This window comes from Cyprinodon variegatus, unplaced genomic scaffold (genome assembly GCF_000732505.1).
Source record: "Cyprinodon variegatus isolate N-32 unplaced genomic scaffold, C_variegatus-1.0 Scaffold635, whole genome shotgun sequence".
NCBI lineage: Eukaryota > Metazoa > Chordata > Actinopteri > Cyprinodontiformes > Cyprinodontidae > Cyprinodon > Cyprinodon variegatus.
Genome location: NW_015151088.1, coordinates 453011 through 468690, shown reverse-complemented (window position 1 = coordinate 468690; position 15680 = coordinate 453011). Strand labels below are relative to the sequence as shown.

The 15680-nt window shown below is 38.6% G+C and overlaps 1 protein-coding gene across 1 annotated transcript in view; it reads right to left on the bottom strand.

The window, feature by feature from the left end:
• The window catches only part of pik3ca (phosphatidylinositol-4,5-bisphosphate 3-kinase catalytic subunit alpha), a 31747-nt gene extending 16067 nt beyond the window's left edge, over positions 1-15680 (bottom strand). The window contains exons 1-11 of the mRNA XM_015393312.1: positions 15299-15680; positions 15007-15081; positions 7805-7911; positions 7490-7658; positions 7025-7151; positions 6657-6866; positions 6383-6477; positions 4034-4189; positions 3706-3951; positions 3171-3256; positions 53-183 (exon numbers count right to left, since the gene is read on the bottom strand). Of these exons, the coding sequence (XP_015248798.1) occupies positions 53-183; positions 3171-3256; positions 3706-3951; positions 4034-4189; positions 6383-6477; positions 6657-6866; positions 7025-7151; positions 7490-7658; positions 7805-7860 (1276 nt within the window). The 5' untranslated portion in view covers positions 7861-7911; positions 15007-15081; positions 15299-15680. The remainder of the gene's footprint in view (positions 1-52; positions 184-3170; positions 3257-3705; positions 3952-4033; positions 4190-6382; positions 6478-6656; positions 6867-7024; positions 7152-7489; positions 7659-7804; positions 7912-15006; positions 15082-15298) is intronic.

Here is a 15680-nt window from a genome sequence, read left to right as displayed (position 1 = left end):
TATTTTAAGCTGCAGCTTTAAAAAAAACAGAAAGAAGCATTTATAGGTATACTTTGCTTCACTGAACTCTGTCTTACCTCCTTGGCTCCCTTTCTGCCTTTGACCGAGCAGATGGAGAGGCAGAGTCTGGCAGCTCGGGGGATGTCCGGGATGTACATGTCATAGGTGAGCCACTCATTCCACCTGCACCAAACAGCAACCAAGAAGCAAAGACAAGGCATTCAAAGAGGAATGTAAATGATCTAATTGGCATTGACTAGTTAAAAAACAAATTGTTTCAGAAAAATAATACCAACAGATGATTACATTGGGGTAATCAGTGGCCAATGGTACAGAACAGCAGAGAATGCAAAAAACGTTAGCAAGCTCAAATTCCCATAAAAGGTCTTCAGAAATTTAGGAAAAAGGAACATTAGTTCGATTCCCGGCCCAGGGTCTTTCTGCATGGAGTTTGCATGTTCTCCCTGAGCATGCATGGGTTCTCTCTGGGTACTCCGGCTTCCAAATCCAAGTCTGTTAGGTTAATTGGCTTCTCTAAATTCTCCTTAGGTGTAAGAGTGTGTGTGAATGGTTATTTGTCCTGTCTGTTTCTATGTTGCCCTGCGTTAGACTGGCGACCTTTCCAGGGTGTCCCCCGCCTCTTGCCCATTGACAGCTGGAGATAGGCGCCAGCACCCCTCGCGACCCCAACTGGGATAAGAGTGACGGAAAATGGATGGATGGATGGATGGAACATTAAATAAAAATAAATTAAAAACAACAAAAAACAGTATGCCTTTTTTTTCCACAAACTGAGACATGAAAAATGCCAGAAGTTTTAATAACGGGCCACGGGTGGATGATGTTATCATCTTCGTCCTGCTTTGAGGTTTTTCACCTGGAGAGGCCTGAAGCCTTCTGTGCAATCTGAAGTATCACATTTATGGATATTTATGGAAACAGCAAAATTCAAATCCACGTAACAAATTTCGTAATAAGCTTTCTGCGCTCATTTGAAGTAGTTTTGTGAAAATGCATAAATTTCCTAAAAGAATATTTTCAAATAGACTCTGATGAAGCCAATATTTACCTCACATGACTGATCAGCTGTTTGTGCCACGGCTTGCTTCCTTTATGCAGCGTCATAATCACAATCATCTCTCTATGACTCCTGATAACATGAACCATCACTAATACTAGCTGACATGGTAAAGTGAGAACACCATGCTTAATTGCAACAGGTTATCAAAACTTTGGTCAATAACTACCGTAATCTGTGCTCAGCGCTAGCTTGCCAACTGTCCTTCCTTTTTTTACTACAACCAAGCCTAATATAAATGTATGGATCGGGTCCACAGTCTAATATGCATTTTCTTTTTTAAAATTTTCAAAAGTTAGCTGAAAAAATTGGCATCTCATTCGTATTCGCTGGTTACTGGTTAGTCTGCTCTTCGGGGGAACCAAAGGGAACTGTGTCAGCTCTTTTCCTGTTTCGCTTCTACACTGTGGACCTCTCCATCATCACTCTAAGTAAACATCTTCAGAGGTTTATTGGGTGAGCCTGTCATAGGCAGCCTCATCGTTCAATGAGGACAACTCAAACAAACTGAAACTAGGGTCCTATGCACTGGTGCTAGTGGAAACACATCCAAATAACACAGAGAAAAATTAGGAGCTGGTGGTGAATTTTCCAACACACTAACACTGGTGAATATCCAGGAGTGAAAGTGGACTCTGATGAGTACTTAGATGTTCACCTTAGCAATTAACTGGACTGGGGTAACAACAATGATACACTTATTTGGAATTCAAACCATTATCAAAACAATTCATTTGTATAGCTCCAATTTACAAAATATATTGTTATCTAAGAAAATCCAGCAGATTGCTTTTGGTGAAGGGCCTGTAGAATTAATCCTGTAAAAACATGTAGTAACTGTGGACAATTGCTGGCACTGTGTTATTAACTTGGCAGCAATCGCTCATACCAGGCATGTATGCAGCGACAGTGGAGAAGAAAACTATGCTTTAAACAGGAAAAAAACCTTCGGGAGAGGTTTTGTTCCTAGCTCTCAACCAGGCTCATTGAGAACCACCTTCCACCACGGCCATTTGAGGGTTTTAGAAGACATACAAAGAGATCATAGAAGCACTAATCCAGAGTTTTAAAGAGGAATGCTCTATGACCAGAATCTACAAGGAAGACTTCCGGCAACTTTAATACTTTATGGCCTTTGGGATAAATCCACACCTAGCACTTGGTTAAACAGTCATAAAAGCAGCCAATTACTGTTACCATCCTGCTCTAAACTGTTAAGCCCTTCCCCCATCCTCTAACTGCTTTATGTAATATTGGGTAGATCAGTTGTCACAGATTAGCGGACCAGGTTCCGGATTGCAGTGCTTCTCCTGTTAATATGGTAAAGCCATCTGGAGCGTCCAGCACCAAGCTGCATGTGATACAAATTAGCCAATGAGCTGTGTCAGCAGGGGTTGCTGCTGCTAGCTACTTTTAGTAATAAATACCGATCCAGGCTCACGAATGAGCACCTTGATATGTGCTTTTGAATGACTTTGTCACCATATAAACTCAGGTTTAAGGCCTTGCAGGGCAGTGTAAAGCCCCCTTCTCTCATTAAGCCATAAAAAATAAAAATATAAAAACAGTCAGTTTTCAAGTGAGTGAGGAAATTGTCTATATACCAAATTGGACGATTGTTGTTCTCTAGTATGAAAGCAATTTAGATTTTAAAATGTAAAATGTTAAATTTTTTTAGATTTCTTATTTAAAAACTCAATGTATAACATGGATGCATAAACACCTACTTTTTATTTCAGTGTGAAATGCTGTTTAGAGTAATGGATTATGATAAAAATGTCTCCGAACTTTTACTGGTTGTTGATTTTCTTTATTCGGACCCCACTGATTTTTTTATTGTTTAACCCTGGTGTGGATTTAAAACAGAACATTGTAGACTTGATCTTCAAAAGCTTGGCATGTATAGGAACAACTGTAAACACGATAGCAGGACAAAGCTCGGCTAACACACCCATTTACTGCTTGTGCCATTTCTTTTCTCTTATTTCGAACAAGCGATCGTAGCACATGGGAATGTTTGAAGATCAGACCACTTATCCTAACCAACCAAAACAAAGTACTCTTAATGTCTTTTCAAATTGTGATAACTTACCTGGGATTAGAACAAGGTACTCTCTGCGTGTTGACGTTGTCACACATTTGTTCACCTCCGTGGTAAATTCCAGTCCTCACATAAATCTACAAAAAAGGACATTTAAAATGGCTAAACAAAATGCTTTCAAAGTAATGTTGTTACAACCAGAAAGTATTAATCATATTGATCAGAGATTTGACAAAAGGTTTACTACTAATTCAACTGTAAAAAGTTTTTTAGGGCTTTTCCCCCGCATTTTAAAATTATTCCAGCAAGAAAAGCTGCACAAAGCAACAGATCTGCTTCCCCTTGGTAGAAATCACTTTAGAGCAACACAATGGCCTTTTGTTTCAACAGGAGGCAAGCAAGTAGGACAACAGGATGAGGTGCAGATCTTAATAAAACAGTCAAGTTATTGTCGTCTCAAGCTAAACTTGTATCCTACCAAACTGAAAATAATGCAGATTAGCCTTCTTTTTTTTTTTTTAGCTAATAAACTCCAATTATGGAGCCAAAACACTAATGTAGATTAATAAGAGCCAGATATCCCCACCTTGTCTATGTCCCGTATATTCACATTGACATAGGTGGCACAAAGGATCCGTATTCGCAGAGTTCCGTTGATGGTCCACAGCAACTTGGAAGATGCCTCTCCATTCATATACGATGTTGCCGTGGAGATGCGTCGAGCATACGATGGCATGACAAAGTTATCTGTAGGTAGCTGGGTGTACAGACTGTCTTTACTCATCAGCATCAGGTTAGGCATCCTGTTCAGCATGATGCAACTACGGATGTACTGGAAGAAAAGAGAAAGAAACAACCTCAAACATTTATTGTAGTTAAGCAGGTTCAACCACAGTAATTTGGCTGGATCTTACCTTGTACTGACTAAGAGGGTAGTTTTCCAGTAGATACTCATCACAGCCACAAACTTTGAGGATGTATTTCCCCTGATACTCCTGAACACACATCTTTAGCTGGTCTTGGGTCAGCAGCATGCTGCGCGTCTTCTTGCGAATAGCCTCTGCAATCACCTTTAAGGCACGAAGCAATCAGGCAGATAAAGTTGGAGGTTGTTTTAGCAGCATCAATTAGTGAACAGATGGGATGAACCATAGCATCACTAAAAACAAATTTTTCAGGAATTGAATTAAAATATCTCAAATTAAATTTATATAGCTTTATTAACTGGTGGGATTTTTTCCTGATATTTTTATGCTTAACAGCCGATGGAGCTGCCAAAATCCTAATTCTTTGAAAATGTTTTATCACATAAAACAATTAAAGAAGGATTTTTATATTCAGAAGCATCAGCCTACTGAAAATATGTTAATGTGGTGTAAATGATATCTTCATAATAATATGATAGGGCTCATTTTACATAAATAACTATACTTTTCGTCAAAAAAAAACATCTCCAGACCTAGAAATTACAGCTTTAACTGCTCAACAGGCTTATTTTCATATTCTTTGAAGGCAGCAATTATCCTTGTAGTTTTTGCCACTTTTTAAGTTTTTCCTTCCGTTCAACTTCACATTAATAGTCGACAGTCTTAACAGCCAGGTTCTTTAGCAATGATATTTTGCGCCATCCACTCCTCCTTGTAAATGGTACCAAAAACTCCTTCTCCATGATTATAGGCCATAATATGACTCAGGCTTTTAGCTAGGAATATTTCATAAGGTGTACACCTTGGTGTATCACATGGTTAGGGTTTGCGCTGCATAAGGGGAAATTTTGAAATGCCATTTCCTGCATTTTGAGGTGGAATGCATCTAACTTTTTCTCTGTATTACAACACTACTATTGATTATAGGAAGCATGTGTGCTTGACTAGAGGTGGAAGTTTCATAGGTTAAGTTTCAAAGGTTATTTCAAACAAAAATGCTACGTTCACGGCACGATTTAAGCAGCAAAAAAGCCCCTGCTGCTTCATTTTTGACTCTTGTCCACATTAAGGTCAGAAGCGCCTCAAGAGCATCTTTAATACTCCTAAAGCGCATCCAGTAAAATGTCCAGATGTGTCTGATGCTTCTGCTGCTCCTGTGTTAAATGGCAGAGAGCTGCTTTGCTATATTTGCTTTTATAAGTGGGTAAAATGTAGTTTTAATATACTTTTATCCGAGAAAGTCCACCTCAAAATATTGTCTGTGCAGTCAGTTCATCAAGATTAAAATATTATTTCGATGTTTGAGCCGCACAGACCCCCATATACCGGCAGTGCGCTGTCACTCATTCCCAGCAACAGCTGCATCAGGCCCCGGTCGCCTCTTCGGGGCTTTCCCCTATTGTTCATGATGGCTGAAAATAGATGTTAGCGTTTCTCAAGTATATGGCACAAATTCCAGGCACCAGGATAATAAAAGCAGACATACTTTGTTGATTTTGTTGCTTTAAATTTATTTAGGTATTAATAAACAGTTGTCTCCCTGCCAACCTAAGATCAGCTTGTCTGATTGGTTGATCAGGCATGTTGAGCAACAAAAATTCAGTTTTTCCAGCTTTAGCATGTGCTGCTTGGGAAATTTTAAACATTTGAGCAAAGTTTCCAGGGCAAAAGCAGGGCGTGCAATTTGGCTTTTTTTTTTTTTTTTTTTTAAAAGGCCATACAATGTACACACGTATGCATTGATGAAGCTAAAAGCCTGATATGACTATTTTTTGGTATACTTTGTGGTCTTTATATCTGCGTCCTCTGAGGCCCACTCTAAGGATGCCCACTTCTGTTTTTCTAAATGCTATGAAATGATGTCTGGGAAATATATGTGAATATCAACCATCAAAACAAAAATGTACTATGTTCATTATAATGAACAAAAAAACTGAAAATGTTAGAACTGTAAATTTACAGTCATATATCTATAGTGCTGTTTTTATATATATATATATTTTTTTTACTATTTTTTAAGGCTGTACTTAAAAAAAAAAAATCAAAATGTCCAGAGAGCTGTTCTAAACAAAATTTCTTTTTGTTTTACACTTGTGTAAACAAAATGACAAATAAATCTGTCTAAATCTAAGTCTAATGATTATAGTAACAACTCTTAATTCTTATTTAAAATGACACTTTATAACCATTATCAGAAAAACATGACAAAAAAAGAAATGTTTGACACAAATATCGGACAATAGACGCTTCCTCATCTTAGTGATTTTTCAAAGCTTCAAACTAAAATCTGCCTTTAAAATACATATGCATTTAGGGTCAGTGGATAATGAAACCCACCTGTTCAGGCACACAGTCATGGTTGATCTTTAACGTATACTTCTGTTTGTCATTGTTTGGGGAAACTATCACCCATATCACAACAATAATCTGACCTGTAAGAGGGGATGAAAAAAAATCACATCAATGCTATGAAAGTAAACGGATGGAACATGTTGCTTCATTTCTCCAGACTTCATACAACAGTAAAACCCATCTCATTTCAAATGTTTCTCTGAGAATCACCGATTCGAATGTCTTAATTGAATTAAAAATAGAAGATGTTTAGTAATACCTTTATCAAGTTTGCTTGAGATGTGTTTTGGAAGTTCCTTTGTTGACTCCACATTGGGAGGGTAAACATACAGAGCTCTGCTGTGAGGACCACTGGCATTTCTCAGCTCCACAGAGTCTTTACAAACATTAAGGATGTTTCTCCTAAAGTCCTGAACCTCAGGGTCCTTCACAAGGTCGAACTCACACACGGGCATGCCAATAGCAAATCCTTACACACAAAACAAAACAAGAACACATTACTTTAGTCTGTCTTGTGTTAACAAAGCACATTAATCTGCATTCTAAAAAAATACATGGACTGATTTCTTATTTTATATCTTTTCAAAGAAAAAAAAAAGGTTGTTTCAAAAAAAACCATGATCTTACCAATCTCTCTGTTCAGGATCTTCTCCTCTCTGTTGCCGACTGGCTCGATGACCTTGAGAAAAGGCTGGAAGAGTCGAAGGTCGCACAACCGCCGGGTCTCATCGTAGAACTCTTCCCGTTCTGCTTCCTATTTGTAGGTAGAATATCAGAAGGATTGGTCAATAATGATACTGATAGATCATCTTTAAAGCAAGGTTTGAAGTGGAAATGTATCTGGCATTTAAGATTCTGTATTGCTAAATAACTCAAACTAAAAAAATACTTTTGGCACAGGTCGTCTTCCCAGCCAAAGGCAGTTTGTTCCAGTGAGGTAACCTATGAATCCTGCTAATTGTCACCTGCCCAAGCAGTGTGCTAAGATAATCAGGCATTTCAAGATAAATCCCTACACTGTGGTTCATGCTATTCGATCTTCTTGATTTCATGTTTGATCCTCACACATTTCAGCTCCCATTGATTTCTCACCTGTGTAACACTGACAAAAATGTATGATGTTTCTTCCTGTAGGAGGTGGTGAAGAGGATACTTTCTGGCCTCCTTGAACAATTCATGCTTGATGGCAATTAGAGTGGCCTCTCGGAGACACTCCAGAGTCAGAATCATCCCATTGGGTAGCAAGCAGTCCACAAGGATCCTAAAGACACACCAAGAAACATTATTAGGGCTCTGTTAAGAAAAATCAAAGAAAATAGTCTGGATTTTTTTCTTATTTAAAATGATAAAACAATTATTCTAACACTTGTATACCAACATAATAAGTTTTAGAACAGGGAGACCTACCTTGGAGGCATCAGGTGGATGCCCCATAGCTCCCCTGAGGATGGCCTTGGAGGCATCTTCTGCTCAGTCTCTCAGCTCTGTTGCAAAGGTAAGCTGAAGAGCACAACCTGAAGGGAGGCAGAAAGCAAACAAAGTTCCTTTTATTTTACAGTAAGAATTATAAAATCCCTTGAGATATGCAGGTAAGAGATGTACAACAAGCCATTCCTCCACATCACCATTAGGTGATTCAAATCCCCTGTCCCTACTAACCATGTACATTTGATTCTTACAAAAAATAGCTGATTATGAATGTAAATCAAGCAAAATAACTAAGGGGCTTTCTGTTGGTAGGTATTTATCAAAGTGAGTTTCACTCATTAGTGATTTGAATACCGAATATTTCTTTAAATCAACTGGAATACATTTAATAAATTCCTTATCTAAATAGCTGTTAACCAATTTAGTAATTGAATAATAATTACTGTAACATGCTCTTGCTGAAAGAAAAACCCAGTAAGAGCATTTAAGCTAAAACTGTACTTCAATTCCACAGCCACTAAGCACATGGGGGATTCAGACTGTTTCCATAGACGTGTGAAATGACCGGGTCTCTCCGAGGAGCTCAGTCCAGTCATCACTAAGGGTGTGCAAAATAATTGTCATGACGATGCATCGCGATTCTAATTTTTGTGATCTACTGCATCGATTCTTGAAGGCAAGAATCGATTATTAAAAAAAAATAAAAATGAACAAATAAAATACATGAATGGTTGGCGCACATCAGCCAAACCAAGTGGAACACAACTTCCAGTCCAGCAGATGTCGCTGCGGATGTGTTGACGCCCACTGCTTTGTGTCACAAGCATGTCCGGCCGTGGGATACTGCGACGAGTCATATGAAATAAACATGGAGGACACTATGAAAATTCGCCCCACGGTTCCATCACATTTCAAGTCAGATGCTTGGATGCATTTTGGCTTACAAAACAAAGAAGATAAAACCGAACTTGATATGTGCTCGTAATTTACAAAAGGGGAAATGTCATACATTTGAAGGTTTTCATTTCATTGGTTTAAAGGACCACTGAGGCCATGTAAACGGCACTGATTATCCTTATTTTGTTATTTTAAGTTTGATGAATCCTAAGATCTTTTTGACAGTGTGTCCACGCCAGTAATAGTAATATTTTTGTCCAGTATTTGTTTTCATGGCAACACCTCCAAAAGTCGTTTCAATAAATACAGCTATGTATGAATTCAGTTGCTTTCAGTTATGTATCAATTGAAGACACAGTCCAGATCATACCCAGCCAGTCAGCCACTGGTAAGGGCTGTATCTTTTTCCTACAGTGTTGAGTGAAAATATCGCAATGCAACGCAATATTTCAAGTATCGTGATGCATCATGATAGAATCGCATCGTGGTATGTGAATCATGATTCGAATTGAATCATGACTTCTTTGCCAATACCCACTAGTGTTGCACTGATAACGATACCAGTATCGGACGGGGCCCCGATACTGCCCTAAAATGGTGGTATCGGTATCGGCGACTACCAACAAATAGGGCACCGATACCATTTTGAGAGCCATAAGTTTATTCAACTATTGTCACCCACTCCTGATAGGAAATAATATGTTCTACTGGATTCACTTTGAATTAGATTTTTTCCTGCTTCACAAAGGAAGGCAGCAGCTTGACAAAGCCATGATGGCAATTATTTTACATTAATATGGTATCGGTATCGGCCGATACTGCACAGCCAGGTATCGGGTATCGGTATCGGGGCCAAAAAATGGCATCGGCGCAACACTAATACCCACCCCTAGTCATCACTATTCCACCATCGATGGTGCTCTGACAAGATGGGAGTGATTAGAAACGACAGCAGCTGAACCACAAAGAGGCCATGTAAAGTGCACAAATCATGTTGCAACCACCCACAAAAGTAGGAAATGCTAGAATGACCAGCATCTATGTAAAGCATACCAGTGTTACCCAAAGGGAACTTATCAGTTTACATACTACAGTTTGAATGCATAGGAATTTAAAAGTCCCATTATCCCAAAACTCCAAAGTGTGAATGATTTGACCATTCAGTTGGTTGATGTTGTTACTTTGAGTCCACTGAGAACTGCTATAGATGGAGGATTTATTGTTGAATTTGCCAGTCAGGCTTACAATCTGTGGTTTAGTCCGAGTTTGCTCAATCAATCCGGTAAAGCTGTTGGGTCAACTACAGATCTGAACTTAGACATGTTTGTGGACTGATAACAGACTATGCATTCATTTTCATTCATATTGCACCAATTCTCAACACCAATTCAGTGAAATCATACAGATTGGCTGTAGTTTTCTATCAAAGGAAACCCAGCTGATTGCATCGAGTTTCTGACTTTCAGGTTCAATTCCTCCTGGATAAGTATGTAACATCAGTGGACAGTCGCATGCATTGTGTCATTCACTTTGAAGCAAACACTTTGCATCAGATGCCTGCGCCTTGTGACACTGGGATGGAAAATCCCTTTATATTTCAATTTAGTGTACCTATTTATGACAACAAAATGCAGGAGAAGGATAATCAAAGTTTTTGGTCTCTACAAATGTACATCACAACTAAACAGATTTGATTTTAACCCAATCAGATCTTTTTTGTTGGTGTTTTCTGAAGAATGTAACCTAGAGGGCAAACTGGCCTTATCTTGACAAGAAGAATATCAAAGTAAATATTGTCACAATTCCTCAAAAGGTTAAACAATACCATCCATGCAAGGGGCATATGGGTATAAGCTGGTCTGATCTATTTAGATCAATAAGAAACCTTTTTACCTATATGCTAAATACTGCGGCCTTTGTATACTGTTAACAGTACAAACCCAGGGGTCTAAATATAAATTCGAAAAATTCGAAAAAGAATAACCAACATCTATTTTTTTTCTTCCTACTTTGTGCTGATCTCATACTTAAATATTGTAACAAAACCCAATGCAGGCAGCTTATGACAGTAACGTAACAACATGGAAAGCTTCAAGACTAAATAATGACTTTTCCATTTGGTCAGAAATTCATCTTTCAAGGTTGATCCAAATATCTGCATTGTAATAAGAACATGGGAGAAATCATTTGTATAAAATTCAACAAACTATTTTCTGAAAATTGAGCTGAGTGGTAATGGTGAAACTACAAATTTCAAAGAAAAGTAGCAGTTGCTACTTTCACCTAACCTCTGACATTAAAAAAGACATTTCTTTAATCATATCAGCAGATCAAGATCAATACGTGCAAAGCAATTTGAAATTACTAAAGTACCGTAATGACCACATTGAAGTTGCATCCATCCCTCCAGGTCAGGTCAGTTATACTATCTCCCAGACTCATTTCAGACCTTTGAATCTCTTGCTCCCAGCTCTAATTATATTTCAGGAGCACAAAAAGTGGAACAACATCGTGATTCAGCCCAGTTACGTCTACATAAAAGCCATGTCCTAACATCAACCACTTACTGCCATTGAAGTCATGTAAACCCCTATTTTTTCAAAAGGCTTAACTATAAAAAGCAGATGTGGAAATATGTTTTTTCTACCTTATGGACAAAGCTTTTGCACTAGAATTTATGCAATACTAAAATGTTAAACTCAATATCAATCCTAAGAAAAATTATCCCTCTAAAATATCAAAGTAGGTCTATGCACATCTACAAGGGTTTATGAGATTCCTTTAACTTTCCATTTGCCAGTCCCAAAGGCAAAATACATTCCAACAACCCTAAGGTCTTTTTGACTGAAGGGCTGGTTATACTCCCGCAGCAGTGTGTCACAAAAATGTTTTATTTATGCCCAATATTGAAGCGTGGTCTGTGCTATGTTATTCCACGCCACAATGCAAGAGGGACAACCACAAACTAGCTGTGGGTCGCTTATGTGGTGAGGAAGTGGGGGCAAGTTTGTGCGACCATGGAGAGACATGAGGGTGAAAAAGAGTGGGGATCCAGTTGGAAAAAGGGTCCCAGTGATCTCATGCACCTCGCTCTTCTAGCTGGTCCAACTTCACAAGTCGTTTTCCACAATGGCAGTCATACAAACAAAACAAGTCGGTAAGGTACCAAACAGGAAATACGCATAGTGTAGAGCAGATGTAGATTCCAATCAGAGGCCTCCCGTCTGCGGCTCTGTCTGTGGTCACCTACAATTTTGGAGAAGTGCAACAGAGTGTTTGCGGAAGGGGCACATTTGCGTTAACTGTAACACACACGCAAACTACCTGGTTTCTGAGTATAAATCAGCCTTAAAGTGTAACCCGAGTTTTAGACTAATAGCAGCAGCTCACTGTTAGCTACATGTTACACAAAGGGATCAGTTTAATTTAGAAATTAAAAAGATCAGAAATAAAACATTTTAGTATCAGTTACATTAAAGGCATTAGGGAGTTTTCTAATGATACTGTCACCTGTTGCCAAAACACAGAACTGCAGGACTCATACTTAACAGTTTTTGTTATTTTGTACTTTTTTCACCTTACATGGAGTTGCTATTGGTGTCTGAATTAAGCTGGATGCTGCTTGATTCTCCACAAACTCCATCTTGGATCAAACGCCTCGATTGTTTACTAGGTCGGACCCATTTACATCGGACACGCTTGACGTCCAAAGTCGTTCAGGGAAAATAGGCTACAGGCTTATAGATGCATCTACGCTGAATTACTGAGGTGATGGTCTGACCATTAAATGCTGGTTTAGTCATAAAGAGTCACCTAAAAAGTCAAATAATGTCTCTTAAACATATTTAAAAAGCCCAACTTAAAAATACTTCTAGAAGTAAAATCAGGGTATATAAATTTTCATAAATACAGCTAGTATTCAACATTTTATAAGTTCTATACATGCTGATTAGTGTAGACATTATTTATAAAATCACCAGTCTGAGGCCAAAAGAAACTTAAAGGGGAATGCCAGCATTCATAACATGTAGACGAATCACTGTCCCCCAGACATCCACGGTTATATTTTTTGTATTTCTATTTTTTAAAAACAAAGCAGCGTGTGTAGAACATGATGTAACAACGTAAAATCAAGGGCCAAATGTCAAAAAAAAAAAACGAAATTCCCCTTTAACATGAGCAACATTTGATTAATGTAAATAAAGTTCTTTCCCTTTAAAATCTCAGAACCGTTGGGATTTCTAATGTTAAGTTTTATTTTAGTTCTAGTTTCTAGAAAAAAAAAAAAAACAACAAAAGAATATAAAAAGGAGAATGACAAAAGCATAATATTTGAAGAAAATGTAATGCTTTACAAAAAAAAAAAAACATTTTCAGGAGGAAAGCATTAGTATTGTTGCGACACACTTAACAAATATTAACAAAAAAAAAAAAAAAGGCCAGGCTAAAAAGCAAAGCATTGAAGTTTGAAGTCATGATTACTTCATCCGGCCTTGTGTCATTCAGCACTGGGAAATGACACAACTGCTTTAGACAGCCTGCTAGGGTCCGACACAACACAACCATAAGCACAAAGTGAGTCAGCTGTTGAGACACACTGCTGGGAAAATGTGTGTAAAATAATGTCATCTCCAGATTTTAAAAACTATTAGAAAAACTAAAAAGATTGGAAGTAAACCCATTGGATCATACAAATATTCTCTTATAATTTACCACATTTAAAAATATATTTTCCAATATTTAATATTAGCTCATACCATCATTAGAAAAATAATGTGCAGTCTGATTATGAAGGAAGCAAAGCATCCCCTCAGCATGGCACTGACGATAAACTTACTGTTGTTCTCTGGTAACAGCTTAATAACAAGTTACATCCTCCATATCACCTTATATTCCTGATAATGTGATGATTTAAAAAAATACTCATGTTTAATAGAAACAGATTATTCCTACTTTAGATTTGCTGTTATGACTAAACTGAGGTCTTTTCCTGTTTTTAGTTGAATGCAATCTTATCCAGTTCTGTATCTTCAAAGCTTATGTATTTGCAAGTATATGACAGAGGTTTCAGTTGAAACATTTTTATACGGAATGTACGCTGTGCTTGCAATTTATTTGGCACTATACGATAAATGCTACATTAGTGGAAAAGAGAAATGAGGTGGTACCTCTATCTGATTTCTATGGCCAGTTTCACCCTGCTAATTTCAATATGTTGTTGATAAAAGAGGGAAAAAAGCATTAAACTGGTATTTTTTTAATAAAACAAATTTAAATTAACTGAAATCCTATGTCTTTTAAAAAGAAGTTTGTTGTACCTAATTAAATATGAAAATGGAACCAGTCAAGTAATAGTATTTGTATTATATCTTTTGCGACCCCACTTGGTATATAGGGGATTTTTGGCCTAGTGATTAGAGCAGAGTGCTTGTGCTCTGATAAGGTTTCAAGTACCTGGTTTGATCCCCACAGCCTGCAATCTGGGTCCCTGAGCAAGACCCTTAACCCCACACTGCTCCCCAGGCAGCCCACTGCTCCGTTCCATTATTACTATCATTAAATAACTGTGATTGAAAATCTCCATCAAACAATATCTTGTGCACACATTTAGCTATTTGTGTTATAGTGAAAACAAAGCTGAGTCATCCAACACTTTCTATTTGTGATAAACACGGAGGAGATCTCTAGAAACACACAAAAACAGGAGGAACTACATTTGTAACTTAATGAGTCAATGCATACTTGCTGAAAGGAGCCACTCCCTGCAAGACTCTAAGGTTAGGAGGTAATGCTACAGGAATAATATAAACATTGGGGAAAACTGATGATTCCAGCAGATGGAAAATAAAGCCATCCAGTCAGCCTTCAGTGAGACCTGTGATAATCAGCTATAAGGGAAATCTTCAAAGATGAAGGATATGGTCAGCCTGTAACCCTGATCCCCAGGATGCAGAGAAGAATGTTGGGACAAAGAGGAAGTTTTCTTAAAACAGAGGAAGTGGGGGAAAAACTGGCCCAGACACATCCTTGCTTTGAGTAATGACACAGTCCTCCTGACACACTGGTTAGATCTAACATTTGTTGAGGCTCTGCAACACACAGCTCAGTATATTAGTGGACAACAGAAGGTTTGCAGCACCCTGCATAACAGGCCGGGTGAATGGAAACACTCATGACCCAGGGATCGGGTGACATTTGGTTCATAAAATTAGCTTTGGGTTTGAAGTTAATTGAAAGCTCGACAGAAGTGATGCGAGGGAGACTGAACATAAAGCTGAGCCTACCTTTGAGAGCGGCCCTCCTATTTGGATGATTGGACAGTCCCGCCCTTCATGGTTCAATCCATCTCCACGTTGTCACTGAAATATTTGGAGAGAGATGAAACTGAAATCCAAAACAACAACAGCAGCAGCAGCAGCGACGGCGGTTGGTTCCCGTTGGCTCGTGAAGGGAAGTCAGCTAACGGCTAATGCTGTCTATCCTCCCCTTTAGGAAAACACGTCCCCAAAAATAACAAAACATTACATTTTTTATTTGAAATATAAAGGTATAACCATCTTATGTGCAGCTGCTTACTTGTCAAAGCTGTTTGCTGAGTTTATATCCACGGTTAATGTGTGTTAGCTTCCCGCTAACCAACCGCTGAGGTTGGGTCCCTGCGGCCGATCCGGGGATGGTGGCTCCCAGTCGGCGGAGGGGGAGAAGCGGGGAGTCGCTTTTGCTCCAGGTTTCGTTGACAGCGAGCAGGTGGTTAAACCCTTCGGTGTGGTTTAACAGTTTCCCTGTCACTGAGAACACAGAGCTGCCGGTGACCTCTCAGACTCCACCTGAGGATGGGAAGAGCTGCAGCTCGGCCGGAGAAGTTGTTACTGCGACAAAGCAGCCACGCTGTCTCTGTCGGTGGCCCTCCTCTCCTCCCTCCCTCCATAAACACACAAACAGTGAGCGATAGTGAAAG